Below are 23,837 nucleotides of genomic sequence, written 5' to 3' on the forward strand. Positions count from 1 at the left end.
GTCTGTATACCTAACTTATACTGCATTGTAAGGACTCAGGAAGTATTTGCTAGATGAATGATTAATGAATAGCCAGGAGAAACTGTATCCTTTAAATTGTATCTTTTAAAATTCGAAGATGAAGACAAAACACATAGTTCTCCATTCCCACCTCCAGTTTATTATTTCTTATGTAAACATGTAAGATAGTTACATCCCAGGGAAAAGGGCAAGTGTTTTCTGTTACAACAAAGTAACGACTACCTTTTCAAGATCTTTTATACGTAAATGGAGTAAATGAAGAGGTTGAACTCAAACACTTTGCATTTTTCTGTCATATCAGAAACACAAACTGTGAATATGTTAAATGAATAAATTCTATACTTTGTCATACCTTCACTTTAAAAAAAGATTCCGTTTTCCTGAAAAGTTTTAGACATATCATGCAAACAGACACTCCTAGGAATGTTTGGAGATCATTCTGTGCTACTGAACAGGAATAAATAATATAAATAATAACCATCACTTTCACAAAACACCCCCGGCCAGCAAAAATCTCAAAGTGCTCACAGAAAATTTTACAACAATCTACAAGGCACACATAAAACTTAAAACATAGTTTCAACCAATTTTTTGTTTTCAAATATCCAAGATAGTAGATACTAATTCCTAAAAAATCAGATTACTATTCTTTTACCCTCTCCTCCCATCTCCATCCTTCCCCCTTCCCCCCATGCCATTTTATCATAGGAAGCAAAAATAAGAAAAGTATTTCAATCACTAGTAAACTATTTCTGAAAAGAAAATATTTTCACACCAACAAATGGCCAGTGTTAGGTCAAATGGAAGCAATGAGCTATGAATGAAAAGTAAGCAATGAGCCATCATCCTTTCCAGTGGAAAAAGATCCACTATTTAGAAAAATTATGTCTCCAATGGAGTACTTAAGTAACAAAGTTCATAAAGACACAAAACCATCCTCTCTTGCTTTCCCCTCTTCTGTTCTGAGGGAGAATTAAATATAAAATCATGGAATTTTAGACCTGGAAATGATCTTTCAAATGACCAAGATCAAAGTAATTTTACATATATAGTTAAAAAGTTCAAGGAGAAGTTCAGCACAATGTCACTAACTAGTAACGTTGGTTTATGAAGTCGGTTTTCTCGTCAAATGAGACCTGCATCCTTAAAAGTCTCTAGGAAAGTTAAAATTCAGTGGAGAATGTCTTTCCCACAAAAGTATCAAAAGAAGGTTAACACTTACAACAACGAACACGTGATTCATCACACAATTTTTATAAATGGTACAAAGTATATTACATTTTAAAATATAGAAGGGCTTCAATAGAAATTAAATACAGTAGAAATTCTACATAAAGCTAAGTTAACTAGAGGAGGACTAGAACAGCTTGAAAGTAAGATGCATCTAGTCAGGCTTCTTTACCAAAAGCAGTTCTTGTGTTTTAAAGAGTATTATTTGCCCTGCAGTATATTTTAATCTTTGTTAAAATAATTTTTTAAAGTTTTGTATGATATGTAGATGGGGATATTAGAGAACTATGGCTTGGAACACCATCTCAAATATGACTGTCACTAAAATAATCATACAGTCATGGTTTTCCTTTTGACGTATTTTTGGAAATATAAAACTCTAGGGATGGTTAAGATTCTTATCCACCCATAATGAATGGAAATTCCATTAATGTAAATGAAAAAATACAACACTAAAGCTACCCCTTTTTAAATTGCTCATCTAGTAACAGCTAGAATATTTATTGCCAATTCAAAATTTAACATGATATGGATGAACCTCAAAGTCATTATGCTGGGTGAAAAAGCATGTCAAGAAGGAACATACCATAAGAATCTGTTTATATGACAGTCCAGAAAAGGCAAAATAATAGTGATGGAGAACTGTTGCCAGGATTAGAGCTAGAAGGAGCTGACTACAAAGGGACGGCATGAGAGAGCTGTTGAGTGAAGAAACTGTTCTGTACCGATTGCTGTAGTGGTGCACAAATCTTTTTGTGTTAAAATTCACAGAACTATAAACCAGGAAGAAATTTCAATTTTACTTCATGTTAAATAAAAAATAAAATAGAGAAGTTTTAAAACAGTAGAACAGATATCTTTGGTAAAGGTAGAATTTCTCATTTTTCACAGCTTCATGCCAATGGTATAATTTTACTGGCCACAAAATTATTAATCCAATTGTATTAAATAAAATCAAGAAACTTGGGCCCAATTAACCATTTCTTAAATATGTATACTAATAAGGCCTGGAAATAAAAGTATTTTAAGGAATATTAACCCTTTATAAAAAAAAATCTGCTATTCCCAAGTGAATCTGAATTGTTACTTTATACATTTTAAAATGAAAAGTATCTTGGTGTTTAGTTTGGAATCCAAGAAAAGTTAAAAAAAAATTTTTCTTAGTGCCATCTGTTCTAAAGTGACTAGAAACACATAATAGTGTTTTTACCTTTATTTTCTCTTCTTGTTATCCTAATTCATTAGTTTTTATATGATTGGATTTTATACTTAAATCAGTTACCTAGAGACTCCAAATCAGAATCTGCAAATACTGCTGGATCCTTTGTCACTAGAATCAAGAATGTGTAAGAAAGCAACTCTATTTCTCTAGGGATACTACTGAGACTTATATATAATGTATGAGATGAGACAGAATCCCATCAGCTTTACTGTGCCTCCCATAACTTTGGAACTGTTAGAAGTTCAGAAAGAATGATTATGTGTAAGCCAACCAAATATAAGAAACAAAGATTGGGGGGATGAAATATTACAAATGCTGCATCTCTATAGAAAGACTTGCCTAATAGAATAATACAAACTTTATATAACAAGTCTGTGATTATAATTATAGTAGACTTTGCCTTTTGAGATCAGGCCTAGATAGTTTTTCACCACTGCTTCTGCCATGGACAGAGGTTAAGTGCTTTTTGAGAGCAGACTTGTGCTTGAAATCCATATCACAACAGTGGCATTTGTATGGCCGATCCCCACTGTGTATGTTCAAGTGGTCCTGAAGTGTGCTTTTAGCAGTGAACGTCTTCAAGCACACAGAACACTGAAAGGGCCGTATGCCCATGTGTCCTCGAATGTGTCGGTTGAGATTTTTCTTCTGTGTAAATGTTTTCCCGCACTGTAAGCATAAGAATAGTTTATGCATTTTAAGGTGGCGTAGATAGTTTTCAACATGAAGAAAGCCTCGAGGACACCTGGGGCACTGGTGCCTCAGTGAATAACCTTCCTCCAGATTCTGAATCTCACTCACTGTACCATAACTTCCTTCAGTATTCTCACAAAATAAGCCCTGACCTTGATTCCCAGGAACTTCAGCCACTCTGCTCTCAACTGTAGAATTGATCAATGAATGCTGTGTTTCAGAGAAATACATGCTTGCTTTTGAAGAGGTACAAGGCTGTGAAAACTGCCCATTTTCGACACCAGCTGTACTGATGGATTCTACGTGAAGGATACAAATTTCATTATCTTTAAAACCTATGTCTACCGCAGACAGCTCTGGTGACTTCATTTCCTTTCTCTCTGATGTCAGACTCTCTACTGTAGACTGCAAAGCATTGCTTTCCTCTTCTTTAACATGGAAATCTATGTTTACAGGACTATCTTCTGAAATTTCAATTATCTCACAGTCTTTATCAGAATTTTCATCTTCATTCTTAACATCAGGATCAGAAGACTGACACAGGTCAGTGTGTTGGTTGTTGTTTTTCATAGAAAGATCAATTTCCAGATACTTTGACAAAGCTTCTGTGCACTTTTCCACAATGTGAACCATTTGAAGGTAACTGGCAGCAGTCAAGTATTTCAAAAGCTCTTTCCTTTTAACTTCAAGTGCTCCAGTATAGCAAGACAGTAACAATTTTCTGCCAACTTCTGCACTCTGCAAGATGGTGATTCTGACATGTTTTGACTGTGTGAGTAAAAACTGATCTCTCATAAAAGTGGAGCAAGCAGCCAAAATCACTTTGTGCCCCTGGAACTCAGTGTCATTAATGTAAATTGATACATCACAAAATAAATTCTGCTGTCTCAAAAGATTCATTTTCTGCAAGACCACATCTCCTTGCTGTTCAAACTGGAAATGCAGAACATCAGACTCAGCAGCCATGATCACAATCTAAGCAAAATAAAATACAAACATTGATGTAATAAGGATAGGGAATGCTTTCTCATGCTGTAATAATGAAAACAAACAAAAAACCCCAAACCTGAATTAGGGAAAGGAGGTTCAAAGTCTAATTTAGGTGCTATGAACCCTTATGCCACCATCTCAAAACTGAGAACTTTATAATGCACTTCTCTATGATCTCATAGCACATTTTTCCTAACTTTGTTACAACGTTTATTACACTGAATTGTAGTGAACAGTTTCTAGTTTGTTTCTTTTGCTAAATGTTGTTTGCGTTGTGGTCAAGAACAATCTGTCAATTTTGAGTATCCAGTAATGAGCATAACCACCACAAAGTTGATTTAACATAATATCCCCAATTACAAACCTTAACATAATCTCCAAACTTCCTACTGCCCACCACTACAACAGGTCCCCTTTCCGGTTTACCTGGACAACTGCAATATCTTCCAACAGGTCTCCTTTATACCACACTCTTCTATATGCCAGATTACCCTCCTGAGTGCCACCAGGATTAACATCCCTTAGGGTTTTTGTTTGTTTGTTTTTTAATTTCCCTTTTAAATCTTCCATCGCTCTCCTCTACCTCCGGGACAGACCAAATTTCTTAGGGAAGAATACGAGACCCATCACGATTTGGCCATAACCCATCTTTATGGCTTTATCATCTTCCATTCTCTTTTTCATACTCGAACCTCGTTCATACTAAATTTTTCATCATTGCCCAAACAAAAAGACAGGAATACACATTTTTACATTCGCGTTTCCAGTTCCTTTTTCCAGCTAGTGATTAGGCTCCTTTAAGCCCAATCAAGTAAAACTAATGACTCCACCTCCCGTTTCCACCAGAGTGTCAGTTGCTCTCTGAGCACCGCGAAATGGTGCCTGATTCATCTGTGTTCCTGCACCGAGCACAGGGGCCCAGACAGAGCAGGAGGAGCTCAGGGAACATCTGCTGAACTGAAACCGGATCCCAGGTTCAGCACACAGGTATTCTTGAGGCAACCCTGCGAAGGGCCAAGGCCCTGTCGGCCAACTGGTTGCAGCACCAGATTAGCCACTCTGGGGCCGAGCCCAGCTCTCCTCCTCCTCCTCCTCCTCTTCCTCAGGCACCCCCCACCTGAGGAAACTCCCTTGCACTCACTCACCGACTCAAAAAACTATAGAGCCGAGGATTCCGCGGCAGCGTCTGCCCAGGCCGGAAGATGGACTTAGCCAGGAAGAAAACACATCCGGTGCCAACCAGCTTTATTCTTCACTGGGGCCCTCTGGGCGCCCCGGAAGGACATTCTGAGACGGTCTCCCTTCCTCACTTCCCCCCTCGTGGAATGACAGAAAGGCACCTGAATGCCGGCAAGCCCCATCTCTCATGTCCCAGTTTCGGCACTGGAGCCGTTCCACCCCCCCCACCCCCTTTTTTTTTTAAGACAGTGTTTCGCTCTTGTTGCCCAGGATGGAGTGCAATGGCGCGATTTCGGCTCACTGCAATCTTCGCCTCCCGGGTTCAAGCGACTTTCGCGCCGCAGCCTCTCAAGTAGCTGGTATTAGGCGCCCGCCACCACGCCCGGCTCATTTTTGTATTTTTAGTAGAGACGCGGTTTCACCATGTTGGCCAGGCTGGTCTGGAACTCCTGACCTCAGGTGATCCGCCCCCCTCGACCTCCATAAGTGCTGTGATTACAGGCTTCAGCCACCGCGCCCAGCCCGAGCCGTTTCCTTTTGTGAGTCCTCCTGAACATCGGAATTGGAGACGGGGTTTGAGTTACGGCAGGTCTGTCAGAGTAACCAGACCTCTTATGAATTATTCTGGGACGATTTCTCTCCTTATCGGGGCCACCTACAACTTGAAAGGTGGCAGAGCAGAAACTATCGTTAAGGGTCTGTATTCAAGATTGCCTAGGTAATGCCCCATCAGGAGCTGGCCCCAACTTCTGGATCTAGCTTCACACTTAAATCCGTTCCTCCCTCCCAGAACTTTTGGCCCAGCTGTTTCCTCTGACGTGCCCTAGCCTTTTCCCCACGTATCTTTTTTTTTTTTTTTGAGAGGGAGTCTCGCTCTGTCGCCCAGGCTGGAGTGCAGTGACATGATCTCGGCTCACTGCAAGCTCTGCCTCTCGGGTTCACGCCATTCTCCTGCCTCAGCCTCCCGAGTAGCTGAAACTACAGGCACCAGCCGCCACGCCTGGCTAATTTTTTGTACTTTTAGTAGAGACAGAGTTTCACCGTGTTAGCCAGGATGGGCTGGATCTCCTGACCTCATGATCCACCCGTCTCAGCCTCCCAAAGTGCTGGGGTTATAGGCATGAGCCACCGCGCCCGGGCGCCTCTGAACCAATTCAGAAAGGCAGTTGCTTTGCTCCTCCAGCAACAGATTCTCGTGGAAGTAACTGAATCCAGTAACAACTTTCTGATTAATTCCTATTTTCTTCTGAAGGCAATCTCAGCATACTTAATATGTATTTTTAAGACTATACATAAAGAAGACATTCCTATATTCAAAGTAAAGCAATAAAAAAAGAATAGAACGAGGGGAGAGTGAGAAAATAAACCACTGACACCAGAGCTTTAATCATCACATTTTTATTAAGGAAACTTCCCCATAATAAGTGAAGAGGTAGTTCATAGTATGTCTAACATACAACAGATTTAGAACAGCTATTCATGAGCTGAAATAAAATCTTCTGGGTTGTTTAGGACAGTATTTTAGAAGCAGTGACGATGGTCACCTTCCATTTATAGATCTGCTAATAAAGAAACTTAAACAAATTAAAACCATATCTGATTTACCTCAGAGCCACTTCAGTTTGGAGTTTATCTTTAGTATTAAATAATAAATAAATAACTGACAGTAATTTTTTTTAAAACCAAACTATGGTAGAGAGTCATCTCCTTTTTAGTTCTCCTGGGGATCCATAAAATACAAATGCTGAATGATAAAGGTTTTAAAAATCTTCCTCCTCTACAGAAGTATGACTAGTTTTGAAAGTCATCTTCCTCTATAAAATGTACTGGATATCAGTAACTTGACTTCTTTGCAATATAATCTAACAAACATGTATAAGCAAAGAAGGAGGAAAGTCAAGTTCCACAAAAATTAGAAAAATGTCTCACAGAAACAGAACACCTCTCCAGCCAAAAATGGAGGAGACTGTAAATCACTTCAGTGGTTTGCATTTTCAAAAGGTGAGAACTAAATGTTTTACTGATACAAAAGCACAAAGTTGCTGATTTTAACTGATGGAATACAGCAAGGCAGCTTTCTTTATTATTTCTAGTATAAAAGCAAATTGAGACTTTGTTTCACTAAGACCACATGAGACTATAAGCTCCATGAGGGCAGGGACTATATCAATCTTACCTTCATTATCCTCAGTATCTAGCATAGTGTCTGGCAACAGTAGGTGCTTAACTAATGTTTCTTGAACAACTGAATGAACCCAGAAATAGTCTCCAACCAAAGAGACCAATCTTATTTGAACACGTGCCTTTTAGTCTTCAAACCAGTAACAAAAACAAGACATGAATGTGAGCAAAGGAAGCACTCCAACTTGAAATTTCCCTGTGAAGAAATGATGTTGACAGAAAATACCAAAAAATGCTGTTTGGTTGACAGGGTAGAGTCGCACTATTGCATAGAATTGGTACTCTTTGGCTGGATTATGTAAAAATCACAATGCTAGGAAGCATCATTAGACCATATAATGAGTGATGTTAGGCATAAGATGCCTATTAGCTTTATCACTCAACTGTATTATTTTAAATATCTGAACAAAAGACAAAAATCATACTTCACATCTGACACACATGATGATAATTTACATGTGATAACAATGATACATGTAAACGTATCAAATATAACAGTTTAAGATCCCCTCTGACTATACAAGCCTAATTTTTCAAATCTGCATGCACTCTCATAGCTCAAAAACAAAAACAGAAAATCCTGATGGAAACTAATAAACAGTTTTCCACACAAAATCAATTTTGCATTTAGATTCTTCTCACATTATTCTTGCTTTTTCCCTCCCTAAACAACACTTAGCAAATCACTCACTTGGATGGGAAGAATATAATACTCATCTAACTAAAAAATAATTAATATAAATCCCTCTGTGATATTTTGTTGGCAAAATTCAGGTTGTCTCAGCCAACAAGGAGACACAAAGGGGAAACACAAACTAGGAGCTTTTTGCTAATGCATTATTCTTCATGTACTAAATCTTTTAAAGCCAAGGAATAGTGAGAAGAAGAAAGAAGATGCTAGCTCATATTTAGTTATACCTTGGCCAATATTGGCCAGGCCACCTCTTCAGGCTTTGGATACCCCAACTTAAAATGAAAGAGGTGGAGTAAATGACTTCTTAAGATTCTCTAAGGACTCTACTAACACTATTACCTAAATCTAACTCATGGGTGAGAAACAAATAAGACTCAAAATTTTAGGTCTGAAGTACAACATGTGTTTTAGGAAAAAGAGTTGTTTTGTTTTTCCTTTTTGAAAATTAACTTTGTGGCCGGGCGCGGTGGCTCAAGCCTGTAATCCCAGCACTTTGGGAGGCCGAGACGGGCGGATCACGAGGTCAGGAGCTCGAGACCATCCTGGCTAACACGGTGAAACCCCGTCTCTACTAAAAATACAAAAAACTAGCCGGGCGAGGTGGCGGGCGCCTGTAGTCCCAGCTACTCCGGAGGCTGAGACAGGAGAATGGCGTAAACCCGGGAGGCGGAGCTTGCAGTGAGCTGAGATCCAGCCACTGCACTCCAGCCTGAGTGGCAGAGCAAGACTCCGTCTCAAAAAAAAAAAAAAAAAGAAAATTAACTTTGTATTCGCAATCAATCAAAGGCAGCAAGGTGGGACAGTGTAACTTTAAGAGGAATATCTGTATACAGAAATTTGATTGCCCTTCTGTGTCCAACCTAACTTTTATCATCCATTTTAGAAATTAAGGTACACGAGGAAATGAAAATTCAGAGACTTTTATGGTGCACAGGACAAAACTCTGATGGCCAAATTCACCTTTCTGATGGTTAAACTCTGAAACAAAATTCAGAGACTCCCAAATAGACTCTTTTTGGAGAGCCCATTATACTTTAGCACATTTTTAGTGTGCCTGGAGCAGTCCTGATCTCCAAGCATCAACAAATTACACATTAATTATAAGCAGATGGGCCGGGCGCAGAGGCTTACGCCTGTAATCCCAGCACTTTGGGAGGCTCAGGTGGGCATATCACGAGGTCAGGAGATCGAGACCATCCTGGCTAACATGGTGAAACCCCGTCTCTACTAAAAATACAAAAAATTAGCCAGGTGTGGCAGCGTGTACCTGTAGTCCTAGCTACTCAGGAGACCGAGGCAGGAGAATGGCATGAACCCAGGAGGCGGAGCTTGCAGTGAGCTGAGATCGCACCACTGCATTCCAGCCTGGGCGACAGAGCGAGACTCTGTTTCAAAAAAAAAAAAAAATATATATATATATATATATATATAAAAGCATATGGCCTCTTATGGGACATACTACCAGAGAGAAACCTCTCATGTAAGTGCTGTTGTATAAGTGTACTTCTATCCCTGTTGATTATGCTCCTCATGGTCATCCCTAACTATCTGCCTGCAGGTGTTCCTCAAGAGAGGGTACTCTAGTGTATTTGAACAATTCAATGAGATGAAATTGGGCTATGATACTGTTAAAAAAAGTATATAACAAACCAGCATACTTCTTTATAGCCAGCTCCAAGACAAGTACAAATGGTAGGAAGCAGATTCATTTATCAGACATGGAGGAATAATCAATAGGCAACTAGAAGTTCTACCACATTTTCAGGTCATAGCAATGTTGCCTTATATCTCAGCCTATTTTCTACCAAAGAAAGATTATTCACTTCTCTTAGCATAGCATCTATTAGTGGAGAGTAGGTGATGTTATTAACTTGTTGGTACCTTCGGAATGTGCCTAGTGAAAAGCCTAAAACAGTGTCAGTCTAAGACATAAGTCAATGTTAGGCAGACAAAAGGAATTATTCCTTGGGAAAGGAAAACAGACTTTACAAGATAAATAACTCAAAACAGAAAATGGGAGAGGGCAAAAGTAAGGCAAATCCACTCCAAGTGGTAAGTTGCCTGGTCTATTAGTGCTTTGACTCACTCCCTGCCACCTACACAGAGGCTTTGGAGAAGTCAGACTAGCAAAATCACTCCTAAAAAGACCGAGACTATTGCCACATTCTCAGTCAGTTCGAGTTGTGAGCATGAAGCCCCTACTCAATTCACACAAGTACTATCATTTCTTAAGTTCAGGACAGCTTGGGCCAGTTTACCTGCATCCAGGACCTGTGTTGCATCGGGTTGTGGCTGACACCCTTTAGAGTCTGTGACTGTTGTACATGCAAAAGAATCAAAATCCACTGTGAGGTCTTGTACATTTCTCTCATTGGCATTATCAAAGCTGTTTTTGCCATGCAGCTGTTTAAGGTGTTTCCTCAAAACTGGTTTATGTGCAAAAACCATATCACAATAGTTACACTTATGGGGCTTATCTCCACTGTGAAGGTTAAGATGATCCTGTAAGGAACACTTCTGAGAAAAGGTTTTCCCACAGATTTTACACTGGAAAGGTTTAATTCCGGCATGCACACGCATGTGTCGATGAAGGTTGCCTTTCTGAGTAAAAGTCTTGCCGCAGAGTAGACACATAAAGAGTTTGTGCATTTTTAAATGGTTGGCGTAGTTCTCCAGGTGACGAAACACCCTGGTACACTTTGGGCATTGGTGATGCCACTGTAGGCCTTTGTCTACACCTCGAATATTAGGGCCAAAGACATCTTTTGAGGCCATGATGATGTTATCACTGCCTGTATAAGAAAGGGCATAATTGTGGAGATGGTTTTGTTCTATTTCACTTACTCTGTTTTCCACAGTTGAATTTATCAGGGAGTGCTGGGGCTCTGATGAATGTAAAGCAGTGGGTTCAGAAGAAATAAACTGGTTCTGATCTTTTTTACTTCTAACCTCTGATACATCCCCAATAGATTCTACCTTAACAATCTGAATATCACTGTCCTCCATATCCATACTGTCTTCAGATGGATGAATACAAGGTGAGTCCTGTTTTGGGGAGCCTCTGGCATCTCCCTGCTGTTCTTTTGACTGGGGAGAAGCACTCTGTGGTTCACATCCCTCTTTACTATCCATTGGTTGTTTTGGCTTTATAAACTTCCACAGGGCCTGTGTGCACCGTTCTACAATGTGGCTCATCTGGAGAAAACTTGCAGCAGTCAAGTAATTTACCAGTTCCATCTCAGGGAATTCCAGCACACCACTATAACAGGATAAGAGCAATTGTCTCCCCACTTCGGAACTCTGTAATATGGAGATTTTCACCTCTCTGGAATCATTCAGTAAAAATTGGTCTCTTAAGAAGGGGGAACCTGCAGCAAACACAATTTTATGTCCCTGTACCTCAATATCATCTATGAGAACTGTAACATCACAAAATTTATTCTCTTCTCTTAATTTGTTCATTTTTTGTAACATTGAATCTCCATAATTTTCAAACTTGAAGTGAAGGAGATCTGATCTTTCAGACATTTTGGCAGACCTAAAGAACAGAAATGTAAAAAGGTTGAATTTAAGAAAATTCAAACAATTAAGAAAGCTGGATCTACCTTCCAAAAACAAATCTGTGTTGTCATATCTGTTTTGTATGTATCCAAATGAAATCTTCCTTGAAAAGAGAAGACACTATAACAGGTTTCAAAGGCTGCTAAAAATTACTCCTTACCAACATCAAGTGCCAATTGCACCTAAAGAGTGGACTTGTATTTGTGTAAATAGCTTGGCATTCATTCAACTTTTAAAGATACTTAATACAAGAATAGTGCTTGGGCTAGTCCAAGAGTATCTTTTAACTTCTCAAATGAGAATTCTATCAGGTTTCTAAAGTAAACTAAAACATAACCCACACAAGTAAAGATGAAATAATTATCTTATTTTGTATAAAACTGTGAACCTGCTTCTTCTAAGACAAGATAAATTGCCTTCTCACTTCAGAACTCTAATATGGAGATTTTCTCCTCTCTAGAATCATTCAGTAAAATCTGGTCTCTGAAGAAGAGGGAACCTACAGCAAACACGGGTTCCTTTGCTCTTTTTCTTTGCTCTGTATTTTAAACAACTGCACTGACACTGCTTGCCCAATTCCTGGTCAAACCTTTTTCTGTTTAAATTGATAGGAACTTACTCATACAAGTGTTTCTGCAATAAAATAAAAGTCACAGACCTAATGGGACAATGTTTAGGCAAAGACAAAGTTCTTTGTCCTGTCCATTCTGGAAAAATCTAAACTCTTTTTTTTTTTTTTTTTTTTTTTTGGAGACGGAGTCTGGCTCTGTCGCCCAGGCTGGAGTGCAGTGGCGCGATCTCTGCTCACTGCAAGCTCCGCTGCCTCTCAGGTTAATGCCATTCACCTGCCTCAGCCTCCCTAGAAGCTGGGACTACAGGCGCCCGCCACCACGCCAGGCTAATTTTTTTTGTATTTTCAGTAGAGACAGGGTTTCACCGTGTTTGCCAGGATGGACTCCATCTCCTGACCTCGTGATCCGCCCGCCTCGGCCTCCCAAAGTGCTGGGATTACAGGCGTGAGCCACCGCGCCCGGCCAAACTGTTTTAAGGAACATTTCTTGATATAGAAAATAAAATACTTGATGCAGAAAAACCAGATGAGCTATAAGGTGGGAATCTGAGTAGCAGTAACATAAATCAAATCAATCCCTATTAGATTCTGTTCTTTAAACTTTATCCCTATTTATCAATCATTACTCATTATGTGGACTACTAGAACTGATTTATAAATGTTGCCTTGGCTTCCTTCTTATGTCCCCTCTAATACAGTTTTCACACCACCACATCTTTCAAAAACAGAGATCTGATTATACCCCACCCCTGCCTAAACTCCTTCAGTGACTTCCCATTGTCTCCTGGATGAAGACTAACCTCTTGAATACAAACTGATTAACCAAACCCAATCATAATTAAGGTAAACACTGGAAAAACCCATTCAACAATGGAGAAGGTATCTTTCCCCAAACTGTCCGCATACTGATTCCTTTATATAGCAATTCCTTTGGAGAAAGTCTCCATATTCTGATTCCATACTCTCATAAATGATTTTCTCATAACCTGGCTTCCCATTTGTCTCTCTCAAGGGAAAAGATAAATTTGCCATGCCAACACGATAATTCCAGTACACCAGTCACTGTAAACCAATGACATAATGAAGTGACATTCTCTTTATATATATATAGATACACACACACACACACACACACACACATATATATACACCAGTTTTTTATGAGATTGGTAGATATGTTAGGTCTGTCTTTGAGATATAGCTCTATCATCTCAGTGCATCAAGAAATTCACTGAATTTTATGTATTAATCAACCCCCTTAGTTCAGAGTCAGATGAGACAACCAGCTTCTCCTGGCCACATCTGGACCCCAAAGTTCAATCTTTATAATCTTAACTTCTGTAACAATGAATATCAGCTCCTGATGGCAGAGTCTAGGTTTTATTCTTATTCCTTGGTGCCTGAACTTCGGTAACAATGAATATCAGCTCCTGATGGCAGAGTCTAGGTTTTATTCTTATTCCTTAAAGCCTGATACATAACGGCACTCTCTTGGCTCCAGACCTAATGATACTTGTTTCCTTAGTTTAAAACACTACTTTCTAGGCCAGGCATGGTGGCTCACGCCTGTAATCCCAGCACTTCTGGAGGCCAAGGCAGGTGGATCACCTGAGGTCGGGAGTTCGAGACCAGCCTGACCAACTTGGAGAAACCCCGTCTCTACTAAAAATACAAAATTAGCTGGGCGTAGTGGCACGTGCCTGTAATCCCAGCTATTCGGGAAGTTGAGGCAGGAGAATCACTTGAACCTGGGAGGCAGAGGTTGCAGTGACCCAAATTGCACCACTGCACTCCAGTCTGGGCAACAAGAGCAAAACTACATTTAAAAACAAAACAAAAAAAACAGGCTGGGCTTGGTGGCTCATGCCTGTTATCCCAGCACTTTGGGAGGCTGAGATGGGTGGATCACGAGGCCAGGAGTTCGAGACTAGCCTGGCCAACACACTGAAACCCTGTCTCTATGAAAAATACAAAAATTACCCAGGTGTGGTGGCACGTGCCTGTAGTCCCAGCTTCTCAGGAAGCTAAGGCTGGAGAATCACTTGAACCTGGGAGGTAGAGGTTGCAGTGAGCCGAGATTGTGCCATTGCACTCCAGCCTGGGAGACAGAGTGAGGCTCTGTCTAAACAAAACAAAACAAAACAAACAAACAAAAACACCACTTTCTAAACAATTCTGACTCCCTTATTTTCTCTGAGAGGCCCTTCCCTGACCGTTTAATACAGTAGAATTGTCTCTGCTGGGCCCACTGCATACTTCTATTGTAACATCAACACACTTTATCAAATACTTATTCCTTCCCATCCAAACTCCAAGTTTCATGGTATTAGGGGAAAGCATCTCCATCTAATGCTGGGAACTTGCATCTTCTAAGACAAAATATTCTTTCCTTTTGCTTTGAATTAGAATATACTTATTGCAGCTACATTGCTTGTCCCATTACTGGCCAAACCCTCTTCTGTTCAAATCAGTGTCTATTCCTATCACCTAATATTGCACTAAACACACAGCAAGTGCTCAGTTTACATTAGTTGAATCTATCAGATTAGTTTGACAATGGTAAGGAAGAACTGTTGTTAGGAAAACCAGCTTAGTGTCTGCAGAAGCATTACAGGTCTGAGGCCATGATGGCCTAGAAAGAAATAAAAATGGGAAGAAGAAGAAAGGAAAAATAACAAAAGATATTTCAAAGCACTTGGTAAATGACCGGATATAGAGAATGAATAAAAGGAATGTGTAAAGATTCTAAATTTAGGAGTTCATTTGAATGAGAATGGCATTGAAAGTGAGGTGACCGGCAGGGCACAGTGACTCACACCTGTAATCCCAGCACTTTGGGAGGCCAAGGCAGGCAGATCACGACGTCAGGAGATCGAGACCATCCTGGCTAACACGGTGAAACCCCGTCTCTATTAAAAATACAAAAAATACCCGGGCATGGTGGCAGGCGCCTGTAGTTTCAGCTACTCGGGAGGCTGAGGCAGGATAATTGTTTGAACCTGGGAGGTGGTGGTTGCAGTGAGCCAAGATTGTGCCACTGCACTCCAGCCTAGGTGACAGAGCAAGACTCCGTCTCAAAAAAAAAGAAAAAAAAAAAAGAGAGAGATGAAATTTAGGAGGGGAGCTGGTGTGGCACTAGTATAATAATAAGTATACTAATAAAAATATAAACAAAGCATAAGCTTTCCCCTTGTATGACATTTTGAATGTACCAATAATAATCACAATAAATACAAAAACTGCATTGAGAGAGGAGCGATGTAGACAAGCAAATGAAACATCAGAGAAAAGAAACTGAGTATTAACTATGAAGGGAAAAATCTAGAAGATATACAGGGAAAATGTCAGTAACTTAAAGCAGCAAAAGTATTATCATTGGTCCCTTTTAGCAACTGCAGTAGCTTAAAATATTCATTTTGGATTTGGAGTGGTGAATGTTCCAATTTGTAACCAGAGTTGTAAAAATGACTGTTTCAAGCGGCCAAACAAAAGTGGCATTCTTTTTTAGCATTTAGCTGGTTTTGAAGGTGCCTATGAAACCCTCAGATCAGTATTTTCCTCCTCACACCCCAAAATAAGCATTCATTGCTTCTACCTATATTATGACAGTACTCACAATGCTTTAGACAGGTATCCTCAGAGACAATTGTTCCTTGCTCTAAAGATGAGCAGCTGTCATGTGTCATATGACAGTGTTTTGTTCAACAATGAACTGCATATACAATGATGGTCCCATAGACTATAATACCATATTTTTACTGTACCTTTTCTACATTTAGATACACAAACACTTACCATTGTGTTACAGTTGCCTACAGTATTCAGTATAGTAACATGTGGTACAGGTTTATAACCAAGGGGCAACAGACTGTATCATACAACCTAGGTGTGTAGTAGGCTATACCATCCGGGTTTGCATTAAGTATACTCCATCATGTTCACAAAATGATGAAATCACCTAACGATGAATTTCTCAAAACACATCACAGTTATTAAGTGATGCATGACTATGCTTACTATCCATCAGTACTCAAGAAAATTATCAACAAGAGCAGCCAACTGGATAGTTAAGGGAAGTGTTTACTTTGATCTGTCTGCTGTAGTCTAAGAATGTGAACAAAATTTATTGTTTTTTTTTTTTTTTTTTTTTTGAGGCGGAGTCTCGCTCTGTCGCCCAGACTGGAGTGCAGTGGCCGGATCTCAGCTCACTGCAAGCTCCGCCTCCTGGGTTTACGCCATTCTTCTGCCTCAGCCTCCCTAGTAGCTGGGACTACAGGCGCCCGCCACCTCGCCCGGCTAGTTTTTGTATTTTTAGTAGAGACGGGGTTTCACCGTGTTAGCCAGGATGGTCTCGATCTCCTGACCTCGTGATCCACCCGTCTCGGCCTCCCAAAGTGCTGGGATTACAGGCTTGAGCCACCGCGCCCGGCCAATTTATTGTTTTTTTTAAAGGATATTTTCCCTAGGATGTGTCAGCCCACTCTATTGTCTCCCTTTGATAAATTATTTCCAGGCCTCACATCTTATCCCTTAATTGTTTCCTTTCACTACTTTCTCTTTCCAATAGACTGTTAGTTATTTGCGGGTAAGGACCAATGGTTTGTTATACTTTATACAGCTCATTTAACAAAAAACAGAATAATAATGAGTTCTTAATGTTCCCCCATGAAATTATTACTAGTCTATGATACAGATGCTCTTCATTATCATGATATCTTCTTTTCAGTGCCTAGGGAGAGCTTTCTTTCTAGGGTTTGTTTCCAAAATAGTTTTGGCAATATAAAACCAAATTTTATCTTTTTTTTTTTTGAGACAAGGTCTCACTCTGTCATCTGTCACCTAGGCTAGAGTGCAGTGGCATAATCATAGCTCACTGCTGTCTTGGCACCAAGGCTCAAACAATCATCCTGCCTCAGCCTCCTGAGTAGCCAGGACTACAGGTGCACACCACCACACCTGGCTAATGTTTTTATTTTTTGTAGAGACAGGGTCTCGCTGTGTTGCCTAGGCTGGAGTGTAGTGGCATAATCAAATCTCACTGTAACCTAAAACTCCTGGGTTCAAGCAGTCTTCCCACAAGGCCTCCCAAAGTGCCAGGATTACAGGTATGAGCCTGTTTTAAATACTTAAAATTTTTTTTAATAGTTAAAAAAAATTTCTTATGAACTGTCTTAATTTTATTTAAAAATAAGAGAAATGATACCTAATCTTCCTTGCTACATTTCAGGTATAGATGTTATACCTAAATTGACCCATTTAGGCTGAGCACAGTGGCTCATGCCTGTATTCCAGCATTTTAGGAGGCTGAAGTGGGCATACTGCTTGAGCTCAGGAGTTCGAGAACAGCCTGGCCAACATGGTGAAATCCCATCTCTACAAAAATTACAAAAATTAGCTGGGCGTGGTGGCGTGTGCCTGTAGTCCCAGTTTCTTGGGAGGCTGAAGTGGGAGGATGGCTTGAGCCCAGGAGGCAGAGGTTGCAGTGAGCCATGATCATGCCACTGCACTCCAGTGTGGGTGACAGAGCCAGATCCTATCTCAATAAATAAATAAATAAATAAATAAATAAATAAATAGACCCATTTAATCGTGACAATTTCTACAGGTAGGTATTACCATTATCCCAGATTTTGTATATGAGGAAACTAAGTTTAGAAAACATAAATAATTTGTAAACCCTAACAGAGGTTGAAAGTGTTAAGTGTTAGATCTGGTACTTGTGTATACACTGCATGATGCCAAAATCCAGGTATGAAACTACTAACCTAGGTACAGTTTTTTTTTCTTTTTTTGAGATGGAGTTTCGCTCTTGTTGCCCAGGCTGGAGTGCAATGGCATGATCTTGGCTTGCTGCAACCTCTGCCTCCTGGGTTCGAGCGATTCTCCTGCTTCAGCTTCCTGAGTAGCCGGGATTACAGGTGCCTGCCACCGTGCCCAGCTAATTTTTTTTTTTTTTGAGACAGAGTTTCGCTCTTGTCACCCAGGCCAAAGCGCAATGGGCTTGCCGCAACCTCCGCCTCCCAGATTCAAGCGATTCTCCTACCTCAGCCTCCCCAGTAGCTGCGATTACAGGCATGTGCCACCACGCCCAGCTAATTTTGTATTTTTAGTAGAGATGGGGTTTCTTCATGTTGGTCAAGCTGGTCTCGAACTCCCGACCCGGGTAATCTGCTCGCTTCAGCTTCCCAAAGTGGTGGAATTACAGGCATGAGCCACTGCGCCAGGCCTAATTTTTGTATTTTTAGTAGAGACAGAGTTTCACCATGTTGGCCAGGCTGGTCTTCAACTCCTGACCTCAGGTAGTCTATCTGTCTGCCTCGGCTTCCTAAAGTGCTGGGATTACAGGCGTGAGCCACCCTGCCTGGCTGGTATGGTTTTATCTCAAGGATAATATTAATTGTGTAACTCTCAGATTTCCTTCCTTATATTCAGTATCATAAACACAGGCCAAGAAAATTCATTGAGCTGCACACTTATGACTTGTATATTTTTGTTTTTGTTATGCTTCAAAAAAAGGTTTATGTTTAAAAACAAAAGTTGTAACTTCAAGCCAAATTTGCATGAAATTAGAAGACTTAAATGGCAGGCATATATGTATTAGTCATATTCTTGATTGCGTGTTATGTCCTTATCCTTATTATACCTTTCTCATCTATTTTACTTTATATTATTTTCCATCTTTTGTGTATTTATCTTTGTGGACTGAAACTTAATGCCATTTGCAAATAAAGCAGAAAATAAATATTATGAATATATTTGATTTCACAATCCCCAACTGTAGGTAACATCTAAGTATAGCAGTAATTACTCAAAATAGTAATAAAAATCACTCACATAATTCTAGATTATAGTCAAGCTTCTTGTAACTGAAGGAAAGTAAAGAACTGATCAGGTAGATTAGAGACACAGTCATCATATTTTGTTGATTCTTTCCTCAGACTGATTACTAACTCCTCACTCCTCCATTCTTACATCACTGCCATAGTTCAGGTCTTTATTATCTATTGCCTCGGTTACTGAGATTAAATCTGAATACTGTTGAGTTTCTATTAGCAAGTTTTGAATGATATTTCTCAAACATCAATGTAATGGGAATATTCTCACTTCCTCTTCACTTATATTTATACAATCCTTCCACAATTATAACTAATTTGAAATTTTCCCTTTGTTCAAATGGGTATAGTAAAAAAGGACTATTTACTGAATATTCCAGGTAGGACAATGTTCATTGCTATACTATAGGCAGTGAGAAAATAGTTTCTTTTCTCAAATGCTTCTAATGACTACCAGCAAGTAAAATTTTTTCTATCTGTACAATTAATTCCTAAGCTATGTATCAGTTTGCTTCCTCACCTGTCTCATAAAAGTGCCCTTATCTTTCAACTTACCACTCATAACTACTTGGAAATCTTTGTCCCTCATTGACATATGTTCTTTTTCTAAAGAGGCTTTATTATACTACAGCCTTTCTCTCTATAAACTTTAATCTTGTTCTTCTTTTAGGTAACTTTCATGACACAATACTCTCCAAGTTCTCAAGCTTTTGTTTCAACTTTTAAGTAATATATACAGAATATATTCTTCTTGAAAAATTTTTGAAGATTTTAGATGTAATTCCTTCTCAACTGCCTACCACTCAGTATTCAGTTTAAGTTTGATCCTTCCTGACTCTCCCTCCCTGTATTTTGTTTATTTATTTATATATTTATTTATTATTTTTTGAAACGGAGTCTTGCTCTGTTGCCCAGGCTGGAGTGCAGTGGTGCAATCTTGGCTCACTGCAACCTCCACCTCCCGAGTTCAAGCAATTCTCCTGCCTCAGCCTCCTGAGTAGCTGGGATTACAGGCACGCACCACCAAGCCCGGCTAATTTTTGCATTTTTAGTAGAGACGGGGTTTCCCCATGTTAGCCAGCCTGGTCTTGAACTCCTGACCTCAAGTGATCCACCCGCCTTGGCCTCCCAATGTGCCGAGATTATAGGCATGAGCCACTGTGCCCGGCTCCTCCTGGCATTTTAAAAACAATACTTTTCTATATGTCTAGCCACAGAAAGTATAACGTAATTAAGTTTCTTATACATAAACTAAACATATTGTTTTGCAACTTACTTCTTTCACTCATTGTTTTTGAGAGCAATTTATGTTGATGAATACAGATTTAATTCTTCGATTTCTTTTTTTTTAATTTTTTGAGACCAAGTCTCGTTCTGTTGCCCAGGCTGGAGTGCAGTGGTGTGATCTCGGCTCACCGCAACTTTGGCCTCCCAGCTTCAAGCGATTCTCATGCCTCAGCCTCCCACCTCCCAAAGTGTTGGGATTACAGGCGTGAGACATGGCACCCGGACTAGTTCTTCTTTTAAAACTGTTACGTGGAAGTGGGCAAATTACTTAACTATTGATCTGTTTTCCACCATTGTTTTGCTGGTCTGTTCTTTGAGGCTTCACTAAATTGTATAAGGATAAGAATCTCTGTCAAAGCTAAGTCTCCAATTTTTTGCTGTTTTTTCAAAAAGCCTGTCTTCTGTTTCTCAATGTTTTATTACCTCTCTATGTTAACAATCCCTAAATCCCAATCCCCATGGCCAAACTTAACCAAACTAAATCTCAATTCAAGGTACTCAAAAATACCTGTTCTGGGCTTCTTCCCTATCACTTGAAATGCATGAAGCCTACACTCGTGCACTGTCTAAACTTCAATAAGCCAAAAAATTTTTTATGGAGAATGGCTTGAAGAACAGTAAACATAGAGACAAGGAAGCATTTTAGTATGTGATTACTCTAACAGATCAAGACAGAATGACATGGGCCTGAAGAGAGACAACAATAATATGGATGGAGAGGGGAAACAGATTTGAGAGACTTTTCAAACAAAGAACTGATGGGCTTGGTGACCAATGTGGAGAAATGGTCAAGATGACTCCAAGATATTTGGTTTGAGTAACTGGATATCTCTGACTGAGTGTCATTCAGTAAAGCAGGGAATATGGGAGGGCATGATCATGAGTCTGGTCTTGAGCCAGAGGAGCCTGCATGACATTAAGGTGAGGATCCATGGGCTGGCTGAATATGAAGAAAAGATCTGATTACAGATGGTAAGTGATAAATGAAAGCATGAGAGTGGAAGAAATTAACCTAAATTGGCAGAGAGTAGAAACAGACTTAGGAAGAAAGAAATAAAAAACGTATCAAACATAAATCCTTTACTTACCTTCTTCTCAACCTGGGTCTCCTTCCAAGCCTCTCCATTCTTATCAATGAGCCTCTCTTTGCTTAAATTTTTCCCACTCCTTTGGCTCCTATATTCAGTCACTGCATAGAGCAGTGGGTAAAACCATGGACTCTGGAGCCCTATTTCCTAGGATCAAAACCCTGCTCAACTACTTTCTGTGTAACCTCGAACCACTCTGCTTCAATGTTCCCACCTATCAACAGGAACTTATTTCATAGGGTTGTTATGGAAAATAAATGATTTAATTTTTAAAGAGCTTAGAACAGTGTCTATGTACCCTATAAGCATGTGTTAGATATACAAATAAAGCCTGTCAATTTTCTTTGTGAAATCCTTTATAGATGTCCTATTTTTATTCCCATTTAACACCAAACCAACTGAGCTGCCTAATATTTCATAGAGTATCACCTCATCACTGCACTAAATTGCTTTTTAAAAGGTCACTAATGACCCCTTAATAAAGAAATGAAATACTCTTCTCTCCCCCAAGTCTCCAGATGCTCTGCAGGAATTGATCCAGTGGTCTCTCCTCGAAATTCCCTTCTCTTGATTTCTGGGCCTTCTTGCTTGCTGTAAGCCCGCACTTTATTGCCTACCTCTGTTTCTGCTACTCCGCTTACTACTACTAGCTCCAATTCCTCTTTCTGCTTCAAAAATGTAAGCATTACCCCCCCCACAATTTCCTTCTTTTACAAAATTCTCTTCCTGATGCCAGCTATTCCCATGGCTTCCACTTCTATGCTAACTCAAACTTTTACCTCTAGCTACAATGTTTAGGCTGAGCTAAAGATTTGCATTTGCAACTCTTTGCTGGACAGCTCTATGTGTCTATCGCATTAGACCTTTAATTCAACATGTCCAAAAAATGAATTCATAATCTACACTAAGCTCATGGCTTTATTTCTGATAATGGCATCACCATCCTTCAACTCAGAGGTCTAAAACCTAAGAATTAGATTTGGTCCCTCTCGCTTCTTCAGCATTCAGTTAATTACGGAGTCTTGACATAATCATCTCCAGTATACTTGTCTTCTTACCAATGACACCATTTTAACTGTATTTCAGGAATTCTTTGCCTCTCACTAGGCTGATCCCATTACCCCTTCAAAAGAATCTCCGATAAGAGTTCCTAGGTTTTAGCTAAAGAGTCTAAATGCAGTTAATAGAAAGTCCCTTCTCTATGGGCTTTCTACAGAACAAAATGATTTCCTGCAGTGCAAATCTGACCATATCAATCTTCTGTTCAGAACTCTTCAAAAAACTACCCCTCTCCTTTAGGATTACACCATTCACCATCTGGACCTCAGTCGACTTTCCCAGTCTCATATCCATTCTGTGCATAGGAATCCCCCCATTTCCTCCTCTTCCCACACAAGTTATGCTCATTTCTCCACAGTATTGCAGTTGTTTTCCCTGAAAAACTCTTCAGCACTTTACTCTCTCCAAGTACAATTCAGACATCGCTTTCTTTCTAAAGCCTTCTCAGCAACTGTCCCTTGAGCAATTAACACATATGTGTTATACACACACAGGAGTACTTATTTATTCAGATCTGGCTCCCAAACTTAATCCTGAAAACTGGAACAATATCTTGCGAATCTCCAGTGTCTGGCATAGCGCCAGTAATATAAAAGGTGCTGCGGCCAGTGGCCAAATAGGGGAAAACCCCAGCAAAAGGGTAACTAGCACTCATAGTGATTCTCAAGTACTGGCACCGAATGCCTGGGCTTGAGATGGCTCCCGAGGCTCGTTTTATTAGGGCCTCACACCTCTGGTACTTCTTATAACATGCCAGAGTCAGGCCCCCAAGCCAACTGCTGGGCCCTCAGCTGGGGTCCTAGGAGGCGGTCCCAGGGGCATCCTCAGGCTCCCCACTCCAGTCACAGGAAAAGGAAAGGGGCGGGGCGCAGCGTGGGCCGGGCCAAGGGCTTCTCAAGTCCCCAGGGGCCTAGGCCAGCCTCTCGGCTCCCATCCCAGTGCAGGTCCCAGCTGATCCAGGGCCCCAGGGGGGTTCCATTTTGAGAGACCCCGCACCCCAGCCCGGCGCTCCGGCCGTCTCCGCACTTACAGACCCGGGGGAAGGCCGCCGTCAGGATCCGGCACCGCCAGGAGCTCCGGCCCCTCGGGGCTCCGGGAAGGGGGAGGGGCAGGGAACCCGAGCCAAAGGGGGACCCAACGGAACCGGAAGGGCAGCCCTGGCCGGACAAAGACAACTTCCAGGTCCCATGGTCCTCTCCGCCAATCGGAAGGCTAGGAGGACAACGGG

The 23,837-nt window shown here is 40.4% G+C and overlaps 2 protein-coding genes across 5 annotated transcripts; both read right to left on the minus strand.

The window, feature by feature from the left end:
- Positions 1-140: 140 nt before the first annotated feature.
- Positions 141-23,738, minus strand: ZBTB6 (zinc finger and BTB domain containing 6). 2 transcript variants are annotated; one of them, XM_033190477.1, is made up of 2 exons: positions 23,640-23,738; positions 141-4,141 (listed from the first exon to the last, which is right to left on the minus strand). In XM_033190477.1, the coding sequence occupies exon 2, from the start codon at positions 4,130-4,132 to the stop codon at positions 2,858-2,860; it is 1,275 nt and encodes a 424-aa protein (XP_033046368.1). In that variant the 5' UTR covers positions 4,133-4,141; positions 23,640-23,738; the 3' UTR covers positions 141-2,857. The 2 variants fall into 2 exon arrangements, with proteins under 2 accessions (XP_033046368.1, XP_033046358.1); XM_033190467.1 differs by lacking the exon at positions 23,640-23,738 and adding an exon at positions 5,302-5,419.
- Positions 9,552-23,793, minus strand: ZBTB26 (zinc finger and BTB domain containing 26). 3 transcript variants are annotated; one of them, XM_033190456.1, is made up of 2 exons: positions 14,323-15,219; positions 9,552-11,748 (listed from the first exon to the last, which is right to left on the minus strand). In XM_033190456.1, exon 2 carries the CDS (start codon positions 11,736-11,738, stop codon positions 10,413-10,415), a length of 1,326 nt encoding a protein of 441 aa, XP_033046347.1. In that variant the 5' UTR covers positions 11,739-11,748; positions 14,323-15,219; the 3' UTR covers positions 9,552-10,412. The 3 variants fall into 3 exon arrangements, with proteins under 3 accessions (XP_033046347.1, XP_033046341.1, XP_033046334.1); XM_033190450.1 differs by lacking the exon at positions 14,323-15,219 and adding an exon at positions 23,644-23,753 and having other exon boundaries at positions 9,553-11,748; XM_033190443.1 differs by lacking the exon at positions 14,323-15,219 and adding an exon at positions 23,640-23,793 and having other exon boundaries at positions 9,904-11,748.
- Between the last annotated feature and the right edge of the window lie 44 nt (positions 23,794-23,837).

This window comes from Trachypithecus francoisi, unplaced genomic scaffold (assembly GCF_009764315.1).
Source record: "Trachypithecus francoisi isolate TF-2019V2 unplaced genomic scaffold, Tfra_2.0 Contig01585, whole genome shotgun sequence".
In the NCBI taxonomy this organism is placed as follows: Eukaryota; Metazoa; Chordata; class Mammalia; order Primates; family Cercopithecidae; genus Trachypithecus; species Trachypithecus francoisi.

What these genes read in the sequence shown, in the direction of transcription:
- ZBTB6 (XM_033190477.1), bottom strand. Translation starts at nt 4,132, where the DNA reads ATGGCTGCTGAGTCTGATGTTCTGCATTTCCAGTTTGAACAGCAAGGA.
- ZBTB26 (XM_033190456.1), bottom strand. Translation starts at nt 11,738, where the DNA reads ATGTCTGAAAGATCAGATCTCCTTCACTTCAAGTTTGAAAATTATGGA.